This window comes from Protomyctophum parallelum (assembly GCF_964188405.1).
Source record: "Protomyctophum parallelum genome assembly, chromosome: 18".
NCBI lineage: Eukaryota > Metazoa > Chordata > Actinopteri > Myctophiformes > Myctophidae > Protomyctophum > Protomyctophum parallelum.
In genome coordinates, this window is record NC_139716.1 from 42,740,480 (window position 1) to 42,760,512 (window position 20,033).

The 20,033-nt window shown below is 46.3% G+C and overlaps 1 protein-coding gene across 1 annotated transcript in view; it reads left to right on the forward strand.

Moving 5' to 3' along the window:
• Window positions 1-14,431, forward strand: part of LOC310876150 (uncharacterized protein) — a gene marked incomplete at its 3' end in the record, with an annotated part of 45,539 nt that extends 31,108 nt beyond the window's left edge. The window contains exons 2-3 of the mRNA XM_083789595.1: window positions 1,540-1,592; window positions 13,690-14,431. Coding sequence (XP_083645721.1) covers window positions 1,561-1,592; window positions 13,690-14,431 — 774 coding nt within the window. The remainder of the gene's footprint in view (window positions 1-1,539; window positions 1,593-13,689) is intronic.
• Window positions 14,432-20,033: the final 5,602 nt, after the last annotated feature.

The window sequence follows — 20,033 nt, forward strand, 5'->3', positions numbered from 1 at the left end:
ATTCAGGGAGACACGGTTTTCATCCCGACGTACCAATGCCGTAGAGACCAAGGACAAAGCCAAACCTGATGGATGGACCCAAATCTTCAGGATATCTCTAGCCCATTCTGACCTGAGATCAGATTCATACGAGGTTTCCACTGGACACACACTGGTCTGATGAAACCCATTCTGACCTGAGATCAGATTCTAAAAATGTCAGTCGCTCTTCGATTTTTCAAAAATAGCAGACCTACAAGCTCGTATCGCGTCACTCGGTGGCGCGATATGAGCTTGTAGATCTGCTATTTTTCAATAGCTAAAGCACGACATGATGCCAACACCAAAATGGGTGCCCGGTCAGAATGGGCTAGAGAGTCCTCTTGAAAAAGGGAAAACGGTTGCATGTAATGGATTCAAAAGGAATATAAAGAGATTGTAGATTGTATTCAAATAATTGAGTTTGAAATCGAAAAAGCTTTTTTCACTATAGTTTTGCATGACACCAAGTATATAAACCAGGGTTTTATACTGGCGGTTAATCGGGTTTCACTTGATTTGTTTAAAATAAAACATGTGTCTTAACCCATTCTGACCGGGCACCCATTTGGTGTTAGCATCATGTTATGCTTTAGCTATTTAAAAATAGCAGATCTACAAGCTCATATCGCGCCACCGAGTGGCGCGCTACGAGCTTGTAGGTCTGCTATTTTTGAATAATCGAAGAACGACTGACATTTTTAGAATCTGATCTCAGGTCAGAATGGGTTAAAGAATGTGCACTTCCCGATTATTCGATTAATTGAAAAAAAAAAAATCAACAGTATAATGACAATAGCTATAAAGAATATCATCTATAGTTGGAGCCCTATAGACTGCATGTCAGGTGAGGTGAACGTCTCCGTCCAATTGCAGTCCAAGTGTGTGCTGCCTGTGATGCTGATTGGGCAGGCCAGAGACTCAAAGAGCGAATCATGAAAGGGCTTTTTGCAGTAACCTTCTCCTCGATGAGGGGAGGGACCCGGGCATCGTTTAACCCATTCTGACCTGAGATCAGATTCATACGAGGTTTCCGCCGGACACACACTGGTCTGATGAACCCATTCTGACCTGAGATCAGATTCTAAAAATGTCAGTCGCTCTTCGATTTTTCAAAAATAGCAGACCTACAAGCTCGTATCGCGCCACTCGGTGGCGCGATATGAGCTTGTAGATCTGCTATTTTTCAATAGCTAAAGCATAACATGATGCTGACACCAAAATGGGTGCCCGGTCAGAATGGGTTCAAAAATGTCACCTACCCCGCAGCTGAATGAGACTGGGCCCGTTTTGAAAACTAACAAAGGTGATAGTTCGTACGTGCACATCATCCACTCTATAGCCAAGGTGCTGGACAAAGATTTCCTCCTCCTCCTGTTTTGAAAATTCCCATCGCTGTGAATTTTTTGAGGACATTTGTGCCTTGTGTTGTTGTTGCATCTTTCAACTTTCGGGTATACGTTTGTGAGATAAAATGTTTAAATGAATAATGCTATTTATTTTTATGTCCCCTCCTCACAGCTCCTTTCCACGGCTGGCCAAATGGGGTGCCGATGCTGCCGGATGATAAAGAGGTGAGAAGTGTGTGTGTGTGTGTGTGTGTGTGTGTGTGTGTGTGTGTGTGAGAGAGAATACAATTGTTTGCACAGACCAGTGGTTTTCAACCAGTGGTCGGTGGACCACCAGTGGTCCTTAACCCATTCTGAACGGGCACCCATTTTGGTGTCAGCATCATGTTATGCTTTAGCTATTTAAAAATAGCAGATCTACAAGCTCGTATCGCGCCACCGAGTGGCGCGATACGAGCTTGTAGGTCTGATATTTTTTTTAAATCGAAGAGCAACTGACATTTTTAGAATCTGATCTGAGGTCAGAATGGGTTCATCAGACCAGTGTGTGTCCGGTGGAAACCTTGTATGAATCTGATCTCAGGTCAGAATGGGTTGAGAGCTTTCCAGGTGGTCCCCAGCTAAATGATGGAGAATTGGTAACCAAATGGAGCCTTGTACTGTAGATGCGCTCAATGCGCCACGTCGGGGGTTGTAGAATCTACAATGTAGATCACCTACAGTATTATTTTTGCGTTGAACCTTTAGATATCAAATAGCTAGAAAGAGATTCGGTGTAGAGGGAGAAGAAATGGAGGGGGGTGCACTGCTAGTATAGAATCCTGGGGGACTCCAGTCAACAACGTAATGGTTTAAAATCACAAAACCCACGACCTTCAATCGCTCACTACAATTCCCCGTGCTCCCCGATGTATCTGTCCGTAGCCAACTAGCCCATTCTGACCGGGTTTTGGTGTTGGCATCATGTTATGCTTTAGCTATTGAAAAATAGCAGATCTACAAGCTCATATCGCGCCACCGAGTGGCGCGATACGAGCTTGTAGGTCTGCTATTTTTTGAAAAAATCGAAGAACGACTGACATTTTTTAGAATCTGATCTCAGGTCAGAATGGGTTCATCAGACCAGTGTGTGTCCGGTGGAAACCTCGTATGAATCTGATCTCAGGTCAGAATGGTCAACTAGACAGCCTTTTCCCGTGGCACGCCACGGGGCCAAATATCTACTCCCCCGCATAACGATTTTCCTTTGGGTTTTTTTTGTGGTCCTGTTTCATGCAGATAGTGAGAGGTCCATTTATAATGTGTCTGGACTCGGGGCGACCTCACTGGGGCTCTTTGTATAACCCGTTCTGACCTGAGATCAGATTCATACAAGGTTTCCGCCGGACACACACTGGTCTGATGAACCCATTCTGACCTGAGATCAGATTCTAAAAAATGTCAGGCGTTCTTCGATTTTTTTCAAAAATAGCAGACCTACAAGCTCGTATCGCGCCACTCGGTGGCGCGATATGAGCTTGTAGATCTGCTATTTTTCAATAGCTAAAGCATGACATGATGCCGACACCAAAATGGGTGCCCGGTCAGAATGGGATAAACGGCGGGTCAATATGCCAATATCCATCAGCTGCAGGCTGTACCGTACAGCGCTCAGCACAGGACTGGGGCCCTTTGTTAGGAGCCAACAAAGCACTGTCACCGTTAATGTTCTTGAGGTTGAGGTATATGGCGAGAGATCGAGTGAGAGTTTTATTTATTTAAGTTCACATAGCGGAGAGTCTCCTCCTCAAGTGTCTCTCTCTCTCTCTCTCTCTCTCTGTCTCTCTCTGTCTCTCTCTGTCTCTCTCTGTCTCTCTCTCTCTCTCTCTCTCTCTCTCTCTCTCTCTCTCAGGTCTCACGTAGTTAATTTGTAGTTTGTGTCCTGGGCTGACACTGAATTGATCGTTTGGGTCGGACACACACACACACACACACACACACACACACACACACACACACACACACACACACACACACACACACACACACACACACACACACACACACACACACACACACACACACACACACACACACACACCACCCTCTTAGCACATTTTCTTCCTCTTTCCCTAGTTCGTACTGTCACACACACACACACACACACACACACACACACACACACACACACACACACACACACACACACACACACACACACACACACACACACACACACACACACACACACACACACACACACACACATCACATGCCTCCCTCCCTAATTGCCTGGTGTGGGGTGTCACATTTCTGGGCTTAGTGGCGTGTGGCGATTGGCAGGGAGGGTCGGAGTGGGTTACTAGGTCAACTCCCACTTACACCAGCCGACACGTACTGACTGTATGGGTCTCCTCCCAAAGCCTCCACCAGGGATCCATACATTTGTAAATAAACAAACCAAAAAACAGACATATTCTTAACCACTAAAGCCAATTATTTTTTACCGGGAATGACAGCCACTCTACAAGCTCTCAATGCATCACATGAACAGGTGTAGTGAGTGAGTGAGCTTGTAGATCTTAGGTTTAGAATAGTTTGTCAAAACTTGCCCAAAATGGGGACAACTTGCAGGCTTATGGGGTTAGTTACCATGTGTTACATTTTGACATTTTTGTACTTTTTTACTCGTGAAAGAGTACTTCTACATGGTACTTTTACTTACAGGAGCCAATTCCGTGTGTGTGTGTGTGTGTGTGTGTGTGTGTGTTTGTGTGAGATCATGTGCTACTCAAAACAAACACACCAGACATTATATAACTTTGTTCGGAAACAAGACGGCGATTAACAACATTCCTGCTCTTGGTACGGAAGGGAGGGGGGGGGCGAGCTCAGGAGGTAGAGCGGTCCGTTTGGGGACCAGAAGGTACACGGTTCGATCCCCTGGCTCCTCCCTGCTTATAGCGTCCATTTAAATTGTTCTGCAACTCAACTGCCAGATCACAGTTTTAAACGTTTTTCCCCTTTGTGCCTTAACCCATTTTGGCCTGACCCTCGAAAACAGACCTCAAACAAGCTCGTAGCGCTTGTAGATCTGCTATTTTTTCAATAGCTAAATCATAACATAATGCTAACACCAAAAGGGGTTCCCGCCCCCAAAATGGATTAAATTGATTTTGTGCAAGCGTCCCCATTCACTTATAGCAAAACATAAATAAAACATTTAAAAATCCACTCCACACTGTTCATCACAACTTAAGCGGTGTAATGGTATTGTTGGCATAAAATCCATATAGGCATGGCTATACCTGCTGCATTCTACATGAGGCCTGGGTCTCTGTAGTAGGAGGATGCAGGCAGAGATGGGCAAAATACATTGAAAATGTATTTTGATACAAAATACAAATACTGGGTCAAAAAATGTATCTAAATACAAAATACAAAATACATCTTCCATCCCCATCGAAATACAAATTACAAAATACAAAAAAGTATTTCAAATACGTATTTCAAATACATTTCAAATACTGCCCATCTCTGATGGGCAAAATATATTGAAAATGTATTTTGATACAAAATACAAATACTGGGTCAAAAAATTTATCTAAATACAAAATACATCTCATTTCTTCCATCCCAGCGAAATACAAATTACAAAATACAAAAAAGTATTTCAAATACGTATTTCAAATACATGTATTTCAAATACTGCCCATCTCTGAGTAGGAGGATGCAGGGCTTGGTATTGTGATGGCATCCTGGGGGCGTGGAGGACGTGAGGCCTGGGTCTCTGTAGTAGAAGGATGCAGGGCTTGGTATTGTGATCGCATCCTGGGGGCGTGGAGGACGTGAGGCCTGGGTCTCTGTAGTAGAAGGATGCAGGGCTTGGTATTGTGATCGCATCCTGGGGGCGTGGAGGACGTGAGGCCTGGGTCTCTGTAGTAGAAGGATGCAGGGCTTGGTATTGTGATCGCATCCTGGGGGCGTGGAGGACGTGAGGCCTGGGTCTCTGTAGTAGGAGGATGCAGGGCTTGGTATTGTGATGGCATCCTGGGGGCCTGGGTCTCTGTAGTAGGAGGATGCAGGGCTTGGTATTGTGATGGCATCCTGGGGGCCTGGGTCTCTGTAGTAGGAGGATGCAGGGCTTGGTATTGTGATGGCATCCTGGGGGCCTGGGTCTCTGTAGTAGGAGGATGCAGGGCTTGGTATTGTGATGGCATCCTGGGGGCCTGGGTCTCTGTAGTAGGAGGATGCAGGGCTTGGTATTGTGATGGCATCCTGGGGGCCTGGGTCTCTGTAGTAGGAGGATGCAGGGCTTGGTATTGTGATGGCATCCTGGGGGCCTGGGTCTCTGTAGTAGGAGGATGCAGGGCTTGGTATTGTGATGGCATCCTGGGGGCCTGGGTCTCTGTAGTAGGAGGATGCAGGGCTTGGTATTGTGATGGCATCCTGGGGGCCTGGGTCTCTGTAGTAGGAGGATGCAGGGCTTGGTATTGTGATGGCATCCTGGGGGCCTGGGTCTCTGTAGTAGGAGGATGCAGGGCTTGGTATTGTGATGGCATCCTGGGGGCGTGGAGGATGTGAGGCATCCCTAATTGTTGCCTCTGTCACCATGACCGTTTACACATAACACAGGACGTGCCAATGGCTTCAACCACAACAAATGGAATTGTTTGCACAAAAAAAGCGGACAAATTGACAATGCCATGATGTCGTGTTGTTGTGTTAATTAATAGGGCTGGGGGGGTAATCGATGTTCTATTGATATTGTGACATGGAGACTTGATAAGTCTGCGATTTAGGATATGGTAAAAGGCATTGTAGAAGATGTGTCTATTGGTCTGAAAGCAGCAGTCCTATACACTATACCCCCCCCCACCCTTCTCTTGCCATACAGGTTTATAACCCATTCTGACCTGAGATCAGATTCATACGAGGTTTCCGCCGGACACACACTGGTCTGACGAACCCATTCTGACCTGAGATCAGATTCATACGAGGTTTCCGCCGGACACACACTGGTCTGACGAACCCATTCTGACCTGAGATCAGATTCTAAAAATGTCAGTCGCTCTTCGATTTTTCAAAAATAGCAGACCTACAAGCTCGTATCGCGCCACTCGGTGGCGCGATATGAGCTTGTAGATCTGCTATTTTTCAATAGCTAAAGCATAACATGATGCCGACACCAAAATGGGTGCCCGGTCAGAATGATTTATAATAGTGTTTTGGTCTGTCTCAGGCTTTTTTTTCTTGTCTGTTTTTCGTTGTTGTAAACAAGCACTTATAAGCGAGAAAGTGACTGATGTATACTGACTTGTTCGTCATTTTTGTGTCTGGCTTCATGAAAGCAACGCTCATCACGACACCGAGGACAGGCGGGAGGGAGTGAGGGGAGGAGGAGAGAGCATTAAAAACTCAACTCCTGTGAGTGCTGTGAAGGTGGAGGGGGGGGGGGGGGGGGGGGGAGGTGGCGACGATGGGAGAGACAGTAAGGTGGTAAAAGCAGAAAGCACTTGAAAGGAACACTGAAAGGAGCAATTCAGGTCACTGTGGATTTTCTCTGTGACATTATAATGCTTCAGTTATGCTCCCCGTCGCATGACGTTGTCTCTTGCCAAAATAAAATTGCTGATCTACAAGCTCACAACACGTGACATTGTAAGTAGGACAACATACATTGGGTCTGAACAAGGCTTAACCCATTCTGAACGGGCACCCATTTTGGTGTCAGCATCATGTTATGCTTTAGCTATTTAAAAATAGCAGATCTACAAGCTCATATCGCGCCACCGAGTGGCGCGATACGAGCTTGTAGGTCTGCTATTTTTGAAAAAAAACGACTGACATTTTTAGAATCTGATCTCAGGTCAGAATGGGTTAATCAGACCAGTGTGTGTCCAGTGGAAACCTCGTGTAAGAGTAAAACGGGGAGTATCAATAACTCCGCCAATATAGCAAGAATGTCACCTATTGCCCATAGGTGACTTGTAGTACTTGTGAGCAGGCCAAGAATACAGTCCATCCATGCACACAGGATACAGTCAGGATACAGGATACAGAATACAGTCCATCCATGCAAACAGGATACAGTCAGGATACAGGATACAGAATACAGTCCATCCATGCAAACAGGATACAGTCAGGATACAGGATACAGAATACAGTCCATCCATGCAAACAGGATACAGTCAGGATACAGGATACAGAATACAGTCCATCCATGCACACAGAATACAGTCCATCCATGCACAGGACTTTAGAATACAGTCCATCCATGCACAGGACTTTAGAATACAGTCCATCCATGCACAGGACTTTAGAATACAGTCCATCCATGCACAGGACTTTAGAATACAGTCCATCCATGCACAGGACTTTAGAATACAGTCCATCCATGCACAGGACTTTAGAATACAGTCCATCCATGCACAGGACTTTAGAATACAGTCCATCCATGCACAGGACTTTAGAATACAGTCCATCCATGCACAGGACTTTAGAATACAGTCCATCCATGCACAGGACTTTAGAATACAGTCCATCCATGCACAGGACTTTAGAATACAGTCCATCCATGCACAGGACTTTAGAATACAGTCCATCCATGCACAGGACTTTAGAATACAGTCCATCCATGCACAGGACTTTAGAATACAGTCCATCCATGCACAGGACTTTAGAATACAGTCCATCCATGCACAGGACTTTAGAATACAGTCCATCCATGCACAGGACTTTATAATACAGTCCATCCATGCACAGGACTTTAGAATACAGTCCATCCATGCACAGGACTTTAGAATACAGTCCATCCATGCACAGGACTTTATAATACAGTCCATCCATGCACAGGACTTTAGAATACAGTCCATCCATGCACAGGACTTTATAATACAGTCCATCCATGCACAGGACTTTAGAATACAGTCCATCCATGCACAGGACTTTAGAATACAGTCCATCCATGCACAGGACTTTAGAATACAGTCCATCCATGCACAGGACTTTAGAATACAGTCCATCCATGCACAGGACTTTAGAATACAGTCCATCCATGCACAGGACTTTAGAATACAGTCCATCCATGCACACAGGACTTTCACATTCAGTTGAGCGTCTGAGCGATGAGGATTTGAAGATCGGAATTTGTAAGATCAGGGACAAGACATGAGGGAGAAGGACGACTTGTCACGGTGCGACTCAAGACAAGTAATATAGGAGCCAAAATGCTGGAGCAGAGAACGTCAACTTAAAGTATTTATTATACTGAAAACACTATATAACATAATGGGAACAGAACACCATAACAACATCTATACTCAAGCAGGGAACATAAGGAACTGAGGGTTTAACTAGACACAGGGATCACAATACACAGGTGAACAGAACAAACAATCAACACAGGGATTGGCTGGGAGACTAACAGGACACAGGTGGAGAAAACTAGTAATCACAAGGAGGTGAGACAAGACAAGCAAACACAACTTTGGCAGAACAGGAAACACAAGGGCATCACTACATAATAAAAGTACACAGTATACAGATTATAGTTCATGGCAATACAGTTTGTGACACAACTTTACAGGTGAGAAAGAAAGACGGGAAAGGGCGAGAAGAAAAGATAAGTGAGGGGAGGATACTAGGATAGAAGATAATATGGCCCGCGGGAAGATGCTTCAAATGAGTGAGAAGTGAACTGCATGGGTAGTGGATTAACAACATAGAGTATATATATCTATAGAGAAGACACCCGAGTTCTCCTCCCATCCACTTGCATTGAGTTGCTCAAAAGCGCATGAGGCGGATTCACTCCTCCTTCCTGGTAGGAACAGAGTGCATTCTGGGACGGATTGCAATGGTGAGTGGCCCCAAACACATGAACGCGCTGCCGTTGAACGCGCACGAGCGTCGTCCGTCGCGAACGTGTACAATGATAGTCAACGGACAGCGCGTTCATGTGTTTGGGGCCAGGCTGCAATACCTTCATTCGGCCACTATGTCCATTTCGCCTCAAGATTTCCTCTGGGTGCCTTCTCTATAAATATATATACTCTAAGATTAACAAGCACAAACTACATTAGAAAGAAAGATGTCGTATGTGCTTGTGCTTGAGAGATAGAGAGAGAGTGAGATACCAGAGAAGAGAGGGGGAGAGGTGTGATATTGAGAGGGGCACTGGAAGGTTATGATTCTTGGAGGGGGGTCCCGTACGCAGCACACAACATCAAGAGAGAAGTGCGTATGGAACACACGCCCATGTTCACGGGTATGGAGCTAAGATAAGAGAGGTGAATTGGTGAAGTTTACGTTTATACTCAATTCAATTTTTATTTCAGACTCAAGGTCCATGTGGAAGAAGGGACATCCGCACACTGCCACTTGCCAGTTCAGAGCAATTTTATTAATTGAGCAACGTTTCGGTCTTGCGACCTTCCTCAGGCTTAATTCAAGGATGGGCTGACATTGTCACTAAATACATTTCAGGAAGTGTAAACAACCAATCAAAATGCATGTAATTTATCCAAACAGATAACAGCTGTGAAGAACCTTGTCACGTGACTTGAAGGTGCAGTGTTTCTGTGAACATTCCTCATTATATCATTGAAAATAACAGTTTACAATAATACAAGGGAAAGATAATTATACATAAATGTCATGCCATACAACATACAAGGAAGACATACAGTAAAATGAGCAAATAAATGTCAAATCTAAGATCCTACTCTGTCCGAAAGAGTGGAAAAGAATAAGAAAAAAAGAATAAAACTCAAGACTCAAGGTCCATATCACATACAAAATTACATAATACACAAATAAGATGTAATAAAATAAAAAAGACAAATGAAAATCGTGAATTGAAAATGATGCTCGCCGTCTGTAGAGGCTGTTCTGTTGCGCCATACGTCTCCAAATCATGGAAGAGCACCACATGTTGTACTAGCAGACATTCTCTTCTATTTTCGCTGTGCTACATGATGATGATGAATGTATGAAGAAGTATACATAATATTATATCAGAGAACCTTCAGGCTTACGTGGTGGTCATGGTTGGAATCACCAAATCCCTAAAAAAAGAATGCGTGTCTGTCTAGTGTATGTGTGCACAATAACGTGATGCATGTAATGTGCGTATAAGTCACGGCACAGTTCCATTCCTCCTGTCTACCCAGTTGTCTGTCTTCTACTCAGCTGTGAAGATTTCGAAGACACTCAGGTGCTATTTACACGAGGATGGTGTTCATATAAAACGGCAAAATAAAGTATCGTTTGCTGCTGTCATTTAGACGAGAACCGTGTTCACAGGAAACGCAACGAAGTGAAACCACCTCCCAGAGTGGAAATCTTTTAGAACACCGTTTCCTATGGTCTCCATATAAACAGGCAAAACGTTGGATCCGCAAAACTTGTGACATCATGGCTTACGTCAGCTCTGGTCGGCGCGCCCCGTGTCCTACGTTTTTACATGGTGTCATAGGCATGCGTCAGTTGCTAGGGGAAACGAACAACAACAACCATGTCGGATAGTCCGGTTTGCTGGAGGTGTGATGAGGACGCGACGTTTGTTTACTTTCTGTGTAGAATAAGAACGGAAGTAGTTCTACACATGCGTGACTTATGTCTATGGTTTATGTAAGCGCTGCGTCACACGGACCCCACAAGGACACGCGCCACCTAGCGACCTGGCATATATATGCATGCACTTTGTAGATGAGAACGCAACGGGACTTTGACGTGTTATATGGAGATGGTCGCCGTCTAAAAGAGGCCTCAATCTGACCGTATTTTACAGACGGCATGAATGAGTGTTCTCCATGCTGCACTCCAGTGTTGTTTTTGCCAGAAAAGTTTGATTTTAGTCATAGTCTCTTAAATACTTTTAATTTAGTTTAAGTTTAGTCACCTGGAATGTTTTAGTGTTAGTCTAGTTTTAGTTGGGCCTTGATGCCGTCGTAATGACTGTTTTTACACTTGCTGAAACTAGCCGATCTACAAGCTCACAGCGCGTTGTGAGCTTGTAGATCAGCTATTTTCAGCATGCAAACCATGTAAGTGTAAAATGACTTTATACTGCATCTCTTGTCCACGAGTCCCTCCCTAACATTTTAGGCTAGTTATTATTTGTTGACGAAATTGTCAGTATATTTAGTCTTAGTTTTAGTCGTCATAGCTTAGTCTTCATTTAGTTTCCATTTAGTTTTCGTCAGTGAAAACATTTTCGTCTTAGTTTTAGTCATCATAGCTTAGTCTTCATTTAGTTTCCATTTGGTTTTCGTCAGTGAAAACATTTTCGTCTTTAGTTTTAGTCGACAAAATCAACACTGCTGCACTCCCATGACATGCATGGATGTATAAAGTCTGCTGATAACATCCCTCCTCCACCAGAGTCTGGAATGGATCTTTGTCTCGTTTTGTTTGTTTTCTTCGACGTCTGACTGTGTCGTGCGTTCTGAAGTGTAACAATGGCATCTGGTGAGGAGTGGTGAGTGACTGCACCGCGGTGGGTGGCCTTGTTGTGTCACAGCCAGGGGGGCAGTCAGCCAGATATTTCGTGAAGCCTCATTTGAAATCGGTAGTTCATATAATGGCCTGTTGAGGCGCTGGACTGGACCCAAAAAGCCCCATAGCTCCATAGAGGCCCATGTATTTTGGCCCAACTTCACCTAGACTGTATTACCTTAATAAACATGGTCATGAATACTTTCTTCTTCCAGTCACTAGTTTAAAGTCTCATTTCTAATGTCATAATATTCTTTTTGGAAAATTATGGTCCCATTAATTAAAAAAATGACCATAAAGAAAAAAAAAACATCGCGTATGTTCTAAGGGGCGTGGCTACCGTTACAGTCTATGATCGGGATTCTCCTCCCACTCGAGTCAAAATAAAAACCAACGGAGAAAAAGGGGGGAAGTCCCGCCTCGTTGTCTGGGCAGCCAATGGCCAGCTGGTCCAAAACGGAGCCAGCCAATGGCCAGCTGGTACCAAACGGATCTAGAAAGATGGCGACTTACAGTGCAGGAATAACAGGCTTCATTTTACGTCCATGTTAGACCCGGGGAACGCTTTGTCCATATTTTTTACAGTCTATGGTCACAGCGCATGCCATGGATTCACGCAGTGTCAGAGTCTGACACCCGGAGCCCCCATGCCTACAGTCTGACACCCGGAGCCCCCATGCCTACAGTCTGACACCCGGAGCCCCCATGCCTACAGTCTGACACCCGGAGCCCCCATGCCTACAGTCTGACGCCCGGAGCCCCCATGCCTACAGTCTGACACCCGGAGCCCCCATGCCTACAGTCTGACACCCGGAGCCCCCATGCCTACAGTCTGACACCCGGAGCCCCCATGCCTACAGTCTGACGCCCGGAGCCCCCATGCCTACAGTCCTGTGGAGCCCCCATGCCTACAGTCCTGTGGAGCCCCCATGCCTACAGTCCTGTGGAGCCCCCATGCCTACAGTCCTGTGGAGCCCCCATGCCTACAGTCCTGTGGAGCCCCCATGCCTACAGTCTGACACCCGGAGCCCCCATGCCTACAGTCTGACACCCGGAGCCCCCATGCCTACAGTCTGACACCCGGAGCCCCCATGCCTACAGTCCTGTGTGTCGGGCCGTTTTTAAGTCTGCTGTCCAAGTAGTGAACAGCAGGACTGCCCTTCTTTCTTTTTTATCCCATTCTGACCTGAGATCAGATTCATACGAGGTTTCCGCCGGACACACACTGGTCTGATGAACCCATTCTGACCTGAGATCAGATTCTAAAAATGTCAGTCGCTCTTCGATTTTTCAAAAATAGCAGACCTACAAGCTCGTATCGCGCCACTCGGTGGCGCGATATGAGCTTGTAGATCTGCTATTTTTAAATAGCTAAAGCATAACATGATGCCGACACCAAAATGGGTGCCCGGTCAGAATGGGTTATACAAAAGACAAGCATGCAATTTGGGTTTTATTATGGGGGGTGGTGCTTGCTTTTATGAGAGCCAATGCTGCGGCATGATCTCTAGGAATATCACTTTTAAACCACCGTTCATATAGTGCGGGAAATGGATGAAGTGATGGTATGTTGTTGCCGCAGTGCGATACAATGGTATCGTCTGAAAATGGGAAAGTTCTCGATTCCCTGTCGCAAGGCCTTGAGCATTGCCACCAGTGTGTGTGTGTGTGTGTGTGTGTGTGTGTGTGTGTGTGTAAATGTGTGTGTGACTGTGTGTGTAAATGTGTGTGAACGGGTCAACCCAATGCATACATTGTAAAGTGCGTTGCGCCACATAAATGCAGACCACTTACATGTCTCTCTCTGTTCTGTCCGTCCCCCCCCCCCCCCCCCCCCCCACAGCTACATCTATGACCCGTCCGAAGCGGGGGGGGATGGGAGGAAGAGTGACTCCGCGGGCAGCTCCCTCTACCAGCCTCACAGCCTCTCGGGGGACGCCCTGGGCGGCCCCGACGCGCCCAGCGGACACAACAAGCAGAAGCAGGGCCTCCACAACATGGGCTACAGCAAGTCCAGCGACGGCACGCTCAAGTTCGAGGCCGACAACAACCACTTCAACAGGCTGCACGGCGGCGGAGGCGGAGGCGGCGGCGGCGGCGTGCTCGAGCGGGAGCTGGCCAGACACGGAGGGGGCGCGCCGCCCTGCTGCCCCGACGGCCGCCTGTACATCATCCAGCCGGAGACCCCGGGGGGGCCGCGATGGCCCACGCAGGGCCGAGGCCCCAGCCAGGTGCCCGTCTACCCCAGCATGCAGGACTACGACTCCACCACGCCCTCCCTCCCGTACGGCCACGACGACAGCAGGAAGAGCCACCACGGGGACGACGACAGAGGCCACGGCTGGGACTCGCCCGACATCGGCGGCGGCGTGAGGCGCAGCGGGACGACGCGCAGCGGGAGCCTGTCGGCCGACGAGGGCGTCGGGGGGACGCCGGACCCGGGCGACACGGGCGACGAGGGGAGCGTCCGCTCGGTGGACGTCCACACCAGCACCACCAGCGTGTCCTCCTTGAAGACGGCGGACGGCACCATGGAGAGCGGGATCTGTGACGTGATGAGGGGCGAGGAGGAGGAGGAGGAGGAGGAGGAGGAGGAGGAGGATACGGAGGAGTGCAACAATGACGCGCAGAGCGTGACGGACTCCATGGTGGCGGAGGCCCTCGCCGCGCTGGAGGCGGCCACCGCCGGCGAGGAGTGTGACTAAAAGCTCAAAGCCCAAAACCGGAGGCGGGACGAGACGGTTTTTAGCGGCGTGATTATGTCCTGTTGTTGCACGTCGACCCAAAAGTGATTCAACTGGGTCAATTCAAAGGCCCAAAACCACACCAATGGGTCGCCCATTGGTGTGGTTTGGGCCGCAGAGATCAGGAACATCCAGAGGGTCTCACGGCTCCTCGTTGAGCGTCGCAGAAACGTATAAACTCTATAAGTGCAAGTGGCTCGGAGCCGAGGAGATGATGCCACTGCAGCCTGAACGATACAGGAGACACTGCCACAAAGAAAAAAACGACATTTTTTTATACAAGAACGAACGTGGCACGATAGATGAATGAAGATAAATCGAAATGAAGGAAAACCGGTTTACAAAATACATGCTTTTTTTTTTTTTTCCCAGAAAAACATTTTCCTAAATTTATTATGGATCGTTGTCGTTATTTAACCCATTCTGACCGGGCACCCATTTTGGTGTTGGCATCATGTCGTGCTTTAGCTATTTAAAAATAGCAGATCTACAAGCTCATATCGCGCCACCGAGTGGCGCGATACGAGCTTGTAGGTCTGCTATTTTTGAAAAATCGAAGAACGACTGACATTTTTAGAATCTGATCTCAGGTCAGAATGGGTTCGTCAGACCAGCGTGTGTCCAGTGGAAACCTCGTATGAATCTGATCTCAGGTCAGAATGGGATAACTGCAGTCACTCAGACATTACCATGTCCATTTCGCTAAGGAAAGGACAGAAGAGTCAACACCACAACATTTGTATGAAGGTACAAATGAAGAAAGGATCTGGTTTCACAGATTGTGAATACTGCCAGCAGCCAGCCATACAAAGCCCATTTCTTTTTTCCTTCTTTATTTTTTTTTAAAACTCCATTTGAATAAATCTAGCTTTCTACACACTCCTCAGACTCAGAAACTCCACAGTACTTTGCCATAATATGAACTACTGCTCCAGATCATAGATAGCAGAGAGCAAGTAGTAACACAGCACAGAGGCAGCACAATTAGCAGGTTGCCCTTCGCCCCGGCCCATTATTCAAGAGAGTCAATATTTTCACAGTGAAGACGCGGCGGTGCTTTGCCAATCATAGCCTTTTGTTTTGTTCAGGGAGCTCGCCCCGTGTTTCACCGACATCAGAGGAAAGGTCATCACGCTATTCTTTTTTTCTTTTTGTATGTACCAATAATGCTCTGTCTTTGTATTCTCTTTATTTATATGTTCGGTCAGGTTACTCAGGTATAAGGACCTGGCTCAGTAAATACCACGGAGAGATCCCCGGAGCGTTGTGAGAACTCATGAATTCATGCAAAGACTGGTTTGTGTGTGTGTGTGTGTGTGTGTGTGTGTGTGTGTGTGTGTGTGTGTGTGTGTGTGTGTGTGTGTGTGTGTGTGTGTGTCGGGTGGAGGGGCAGATTAAAGTGCATGAAAATACGGGCCTTATTTATAAAACATACACTGTTTTTTACTGCATTGTTTCTGGTTTCAAAGAACACACAGTATGTGAACGCTAAATTTAATAGCATACAGTATACACTGCTATCAAAGAACACACAGTATGTGAACGCTAAATTTAATAACATACATACAGTATACACTGCTATCAAAGAACACACAGTATGTGAACGCTAAATTTAATAACATACATACAGTATACACTGCTATCAAAGAACACACAGTATGTGAACGCTAAATTTAATAACATACAGTATACACTGCTATCAATCCGCTTTCTTCTATCTATTGCAATGAGTATACGTTCAAATTGACTTGCTAATAATGACAAAGATTTATTTCTGTGATGAGCACGTTTCCTTGTCTGTATTTTCAGTAAGGACTTTTTTTTTTATAAATGAGGCCATTTAGCACGCAGTAGCATAACCCATTCTGAACGGGCACCCATTTTGGTGTCAGCATCATGTTATGCTTTAGCTATTGAAAAATAGCAGACCTACAAGCTCGTATCGCGCCACCGAGTGGCGCGATACGAGCTTGTAGGTCTGCTATTTTTGAAAAATCGAAGAGCGACTGACATTTTTAGAATCTGATCTCAGGTCAGAATGGGTTCATCAGACCAGTGTGTGTCCGGCGGAAACCTCGTATGAATCTGATCTCAGGTCAGAATGGGATAAGAGAGCACTTCCCGCCCGCTGAAGCAAAGACGGTATTTTCACGTGAAACCTAAACTTTAAACCAAAATCTTAAGGTCACTGGAGAGACCTCAAATAACGATAAATAATGATTTTCCTATTCTTTTTTTAATCATTACTGATTTTTAAGAATATAATTAATTTCTGACATCGTGCGTTGGCCAGAAAGGAAAGTACTGGGCTTGCCGTTTGTCGTTTCTGGCCTGTGACGTTAGCTCATCTGAAATTGAACTAACTGAGGTTATAGACGGTACAACAGAAAATATATTTTTGCTAAAAGACAACACATTCGGTGGCCTTTTTAAAGAGTTATAACTACCGGTATATGAAGAAGAAAAAAAAAACTAAGCTTTTGTTTAATGAATAATCTTCCGGAAAGATTTTTTTTTTTCATTGTTTCATTTCATTGTTTGCCTGCCAAAATCATTTCCTTCATCTCATGTGTTTATTAACGTACAATAAAGAAATGTATTTTAAAAATGTCGTGCCAAATATAGCCACTGCACTGTCAGCTAAAAGCTTTAACCACTTAAACCCTATACTTTGTTGACTGGGGTTCCCCAGGGCTCTATATGCGGTTTGATTGATTGATTGAAATATGTATTAACAGTTTGTAGAATTTACAGTACATTTTAAGCACAAACTCAATACAAAGACTGTTAACTGTGAGTGGACGACCCAATTAAGCATTACACTTGTTTACAACAGGGTCCACATTGTTCAATTCATCAAAACATTTAGAGACGTACAAATAGACACTTCTATGTAGTTAAAGAACAGAACAGGAATTCATCATATGGGAAGCAAAAAGGGAAAAGATACAATATACAGTGAGGGGAAATGGGGTGGGGGGGGGGGGGGGGGGATTCAGATTTTACAGAGGCCAGTTTTGAATTGCAGCCATCCGTAGGTGCCCTTTGAGAGCGGTTTTGAAGGAGTCAAGGGATTCACATGTCTTAATGACTGTTGGTAGGGCGTTCCACATTTTGGTGGCATAGGAGCGAAAATAATTTAGTCCCTTGTTTGTGCCGAATCTGGGTTGTACATGGTTTGTTGCACTTCCTCTGGTGTTCCTTTTCCCTCCCCTCTAAACCAAAACTCTTTGCCGGAAGCAGCTGATCTGCATAAAGCTCACTGCATTTTATTTTTATTATGACACGTGGTTGAGTCACTGGCACTCCAAGCCGTTTTCTTTTTGGTTCGTCACAGAGCTTTCATAATACAGATCATCTCCCCTAGCCCATTCTGACCGTGGCACCCATTTTGGTGTCGGCATCATGTTATGCTTTAGCTATTGAAAAATAGCAGACCTACAAGCTCGTATCGCGCCACCGAGTGGCGCGATACGAGCTTGTAGGTCTGCTATTTTTGAAAAAAATCGAAGAACGACTGACATTTTTAGAATCTGATCTCAGGTCAGAATGGGTTCATCAGACCAGTGTGTGTCCGGCGGAAACCTCGTATGAATCTGATCTCAGGTCAGAATGGGCTAGAGAATAATGCATCTCCTCTTTCACTTTGACTTTTTACTCCATTGAAGAAATGTCCAAGTGGAACGTGGTATACAATGTCTTGTGTGGGTGTGTGGGAGTGTATGTGTGTGTGTGTGTGTGTCTGTGTGCGTGTGTTAGCGTGCGTGCGCACGTGCGTGCATGCAAGGAAGAATATGAGTAATGATTGTTCATTTGTGTGCCTGTTTCCTAGCCTGGCTCCAGCCCCTGAATCGCTAGCCTTGCATTCAGTGTCTGGGGTGACGTTGTAGAAAAGAAAGGCAGGGTTTTCTAGTCTGTCACTATAACGCAGAGGGTCTGGCAACCCGTTTTCTAGTCTGTCACTATAACGCAGAGGGTCTGGCAACCCGTTTCCAGTCCGTCACTATAACGCAGAGGGTCTGGAGACCCGTTTATAGTCTGTCACTATAACGCAGAGGGTCTGGCAACCGGTTTATAGTCTGTCACTATAACGCAGAGGGTCTGGCAACCGGTTTATAGTCTGTCACTATAACGCAGAGGGTCTGGCAACCGGTTTATAGTCTGTCACTATAACACAGAGGGTCTGGCGACCCGTTTTCTAGTCTGTCACTATAACGCAGAGGGTCTGGCAACCCGTTTCCAGTCTGTCACTATAACGCAGAGGGTCTGGCGACCCGTTTCCAGTCTGTCACTATAACGCAGAGGGTCTGGCAACCCGTTTCCAGTCCGTCACTATAACGCAGAGGGTCTGGCGACCCGTTTATAGTCTGTCACTATAACGCAGAGGGTCTGGCAACCGGTTTATAGTCTGTCACTATAACGCAGAGGGTCTGGCAACCGGTTTATAGTCTGTCACTATAACGCAGAGGGTCTGGCGACCCGTTTATAGTCTGTCACTATAACGCAGAGGGTCTGGCGACCCGTTTCCAGTCTGTCACTATAACGCAGAGGGTCTGGCGACCCGTTTCCAGTCTGTCACTATAACGCAGAGGGTCTGGCAACCCGTTTCCAGTCTGTCACTATAACGCAGAGGGTCTGGCGACCCGTTTCCAGTCTGTCACTATAACGCAGAGGGTCTGGCAACCCGTTTCCAGTCTGTCACTATAACGCAGAGGGTCTGGCGACCCGTTTCCAGTCTGTCACTATAACGCAGAGGGTCTGGCGACCCGTTTTCAGTCTGTCACTATAACGCAGAGGGTCTGGCGACCCGTTTCCAGTCTGTCACTATAACGCAGAGGGTCTGGCAACCCGTTTCCAGTCCGTCACTATAACGCAGAGGGTCTGGCGACCCGTTTCCAGTCTGTCACTATAACGCAGAGGGTCTGGCGACCCGTTTCCAGTCCGTCACTATAACGCAGAGGGTCTGGCGACTCGTTTCCAGTCTGTCACTATAACGCAGAGGGTCTGGCGACACGTTTCCAGTCTGTCACTATAACGCAGAGGGTCTGGCGACTCGTTTCCAGTCCGTCACTATAACGCAGAGGGTCTGGCGACCCGTTTCCAGTCCGTCACTATAACGCAGAGGGTCTGGCGACCCGTTTCCAGTCCGTCACTATAACGCAGAGGGTCTGGCGACCCGTTTACAGTCCGTCACTATAACGCAGAGGGTCTGGCGACCCGTTTCCAGTCCGTCACTATAACGCAGAGGGTCTGGCGACCCGTTTACAGTCCGTCACTATAACGCAGAGGGTCTGGCGACCCGTTTCCAGTCCGTCACTATAACGCAGAGGGTCTGGCGACCCCTTTTCAGTCTGTCACTATAACTTTGTACCTAATTGGATTTGTCCGACTGTAGGAAAAAAGCTTTCGCACACCTAGGAATCAGGCGTATGCACAGGTGCGT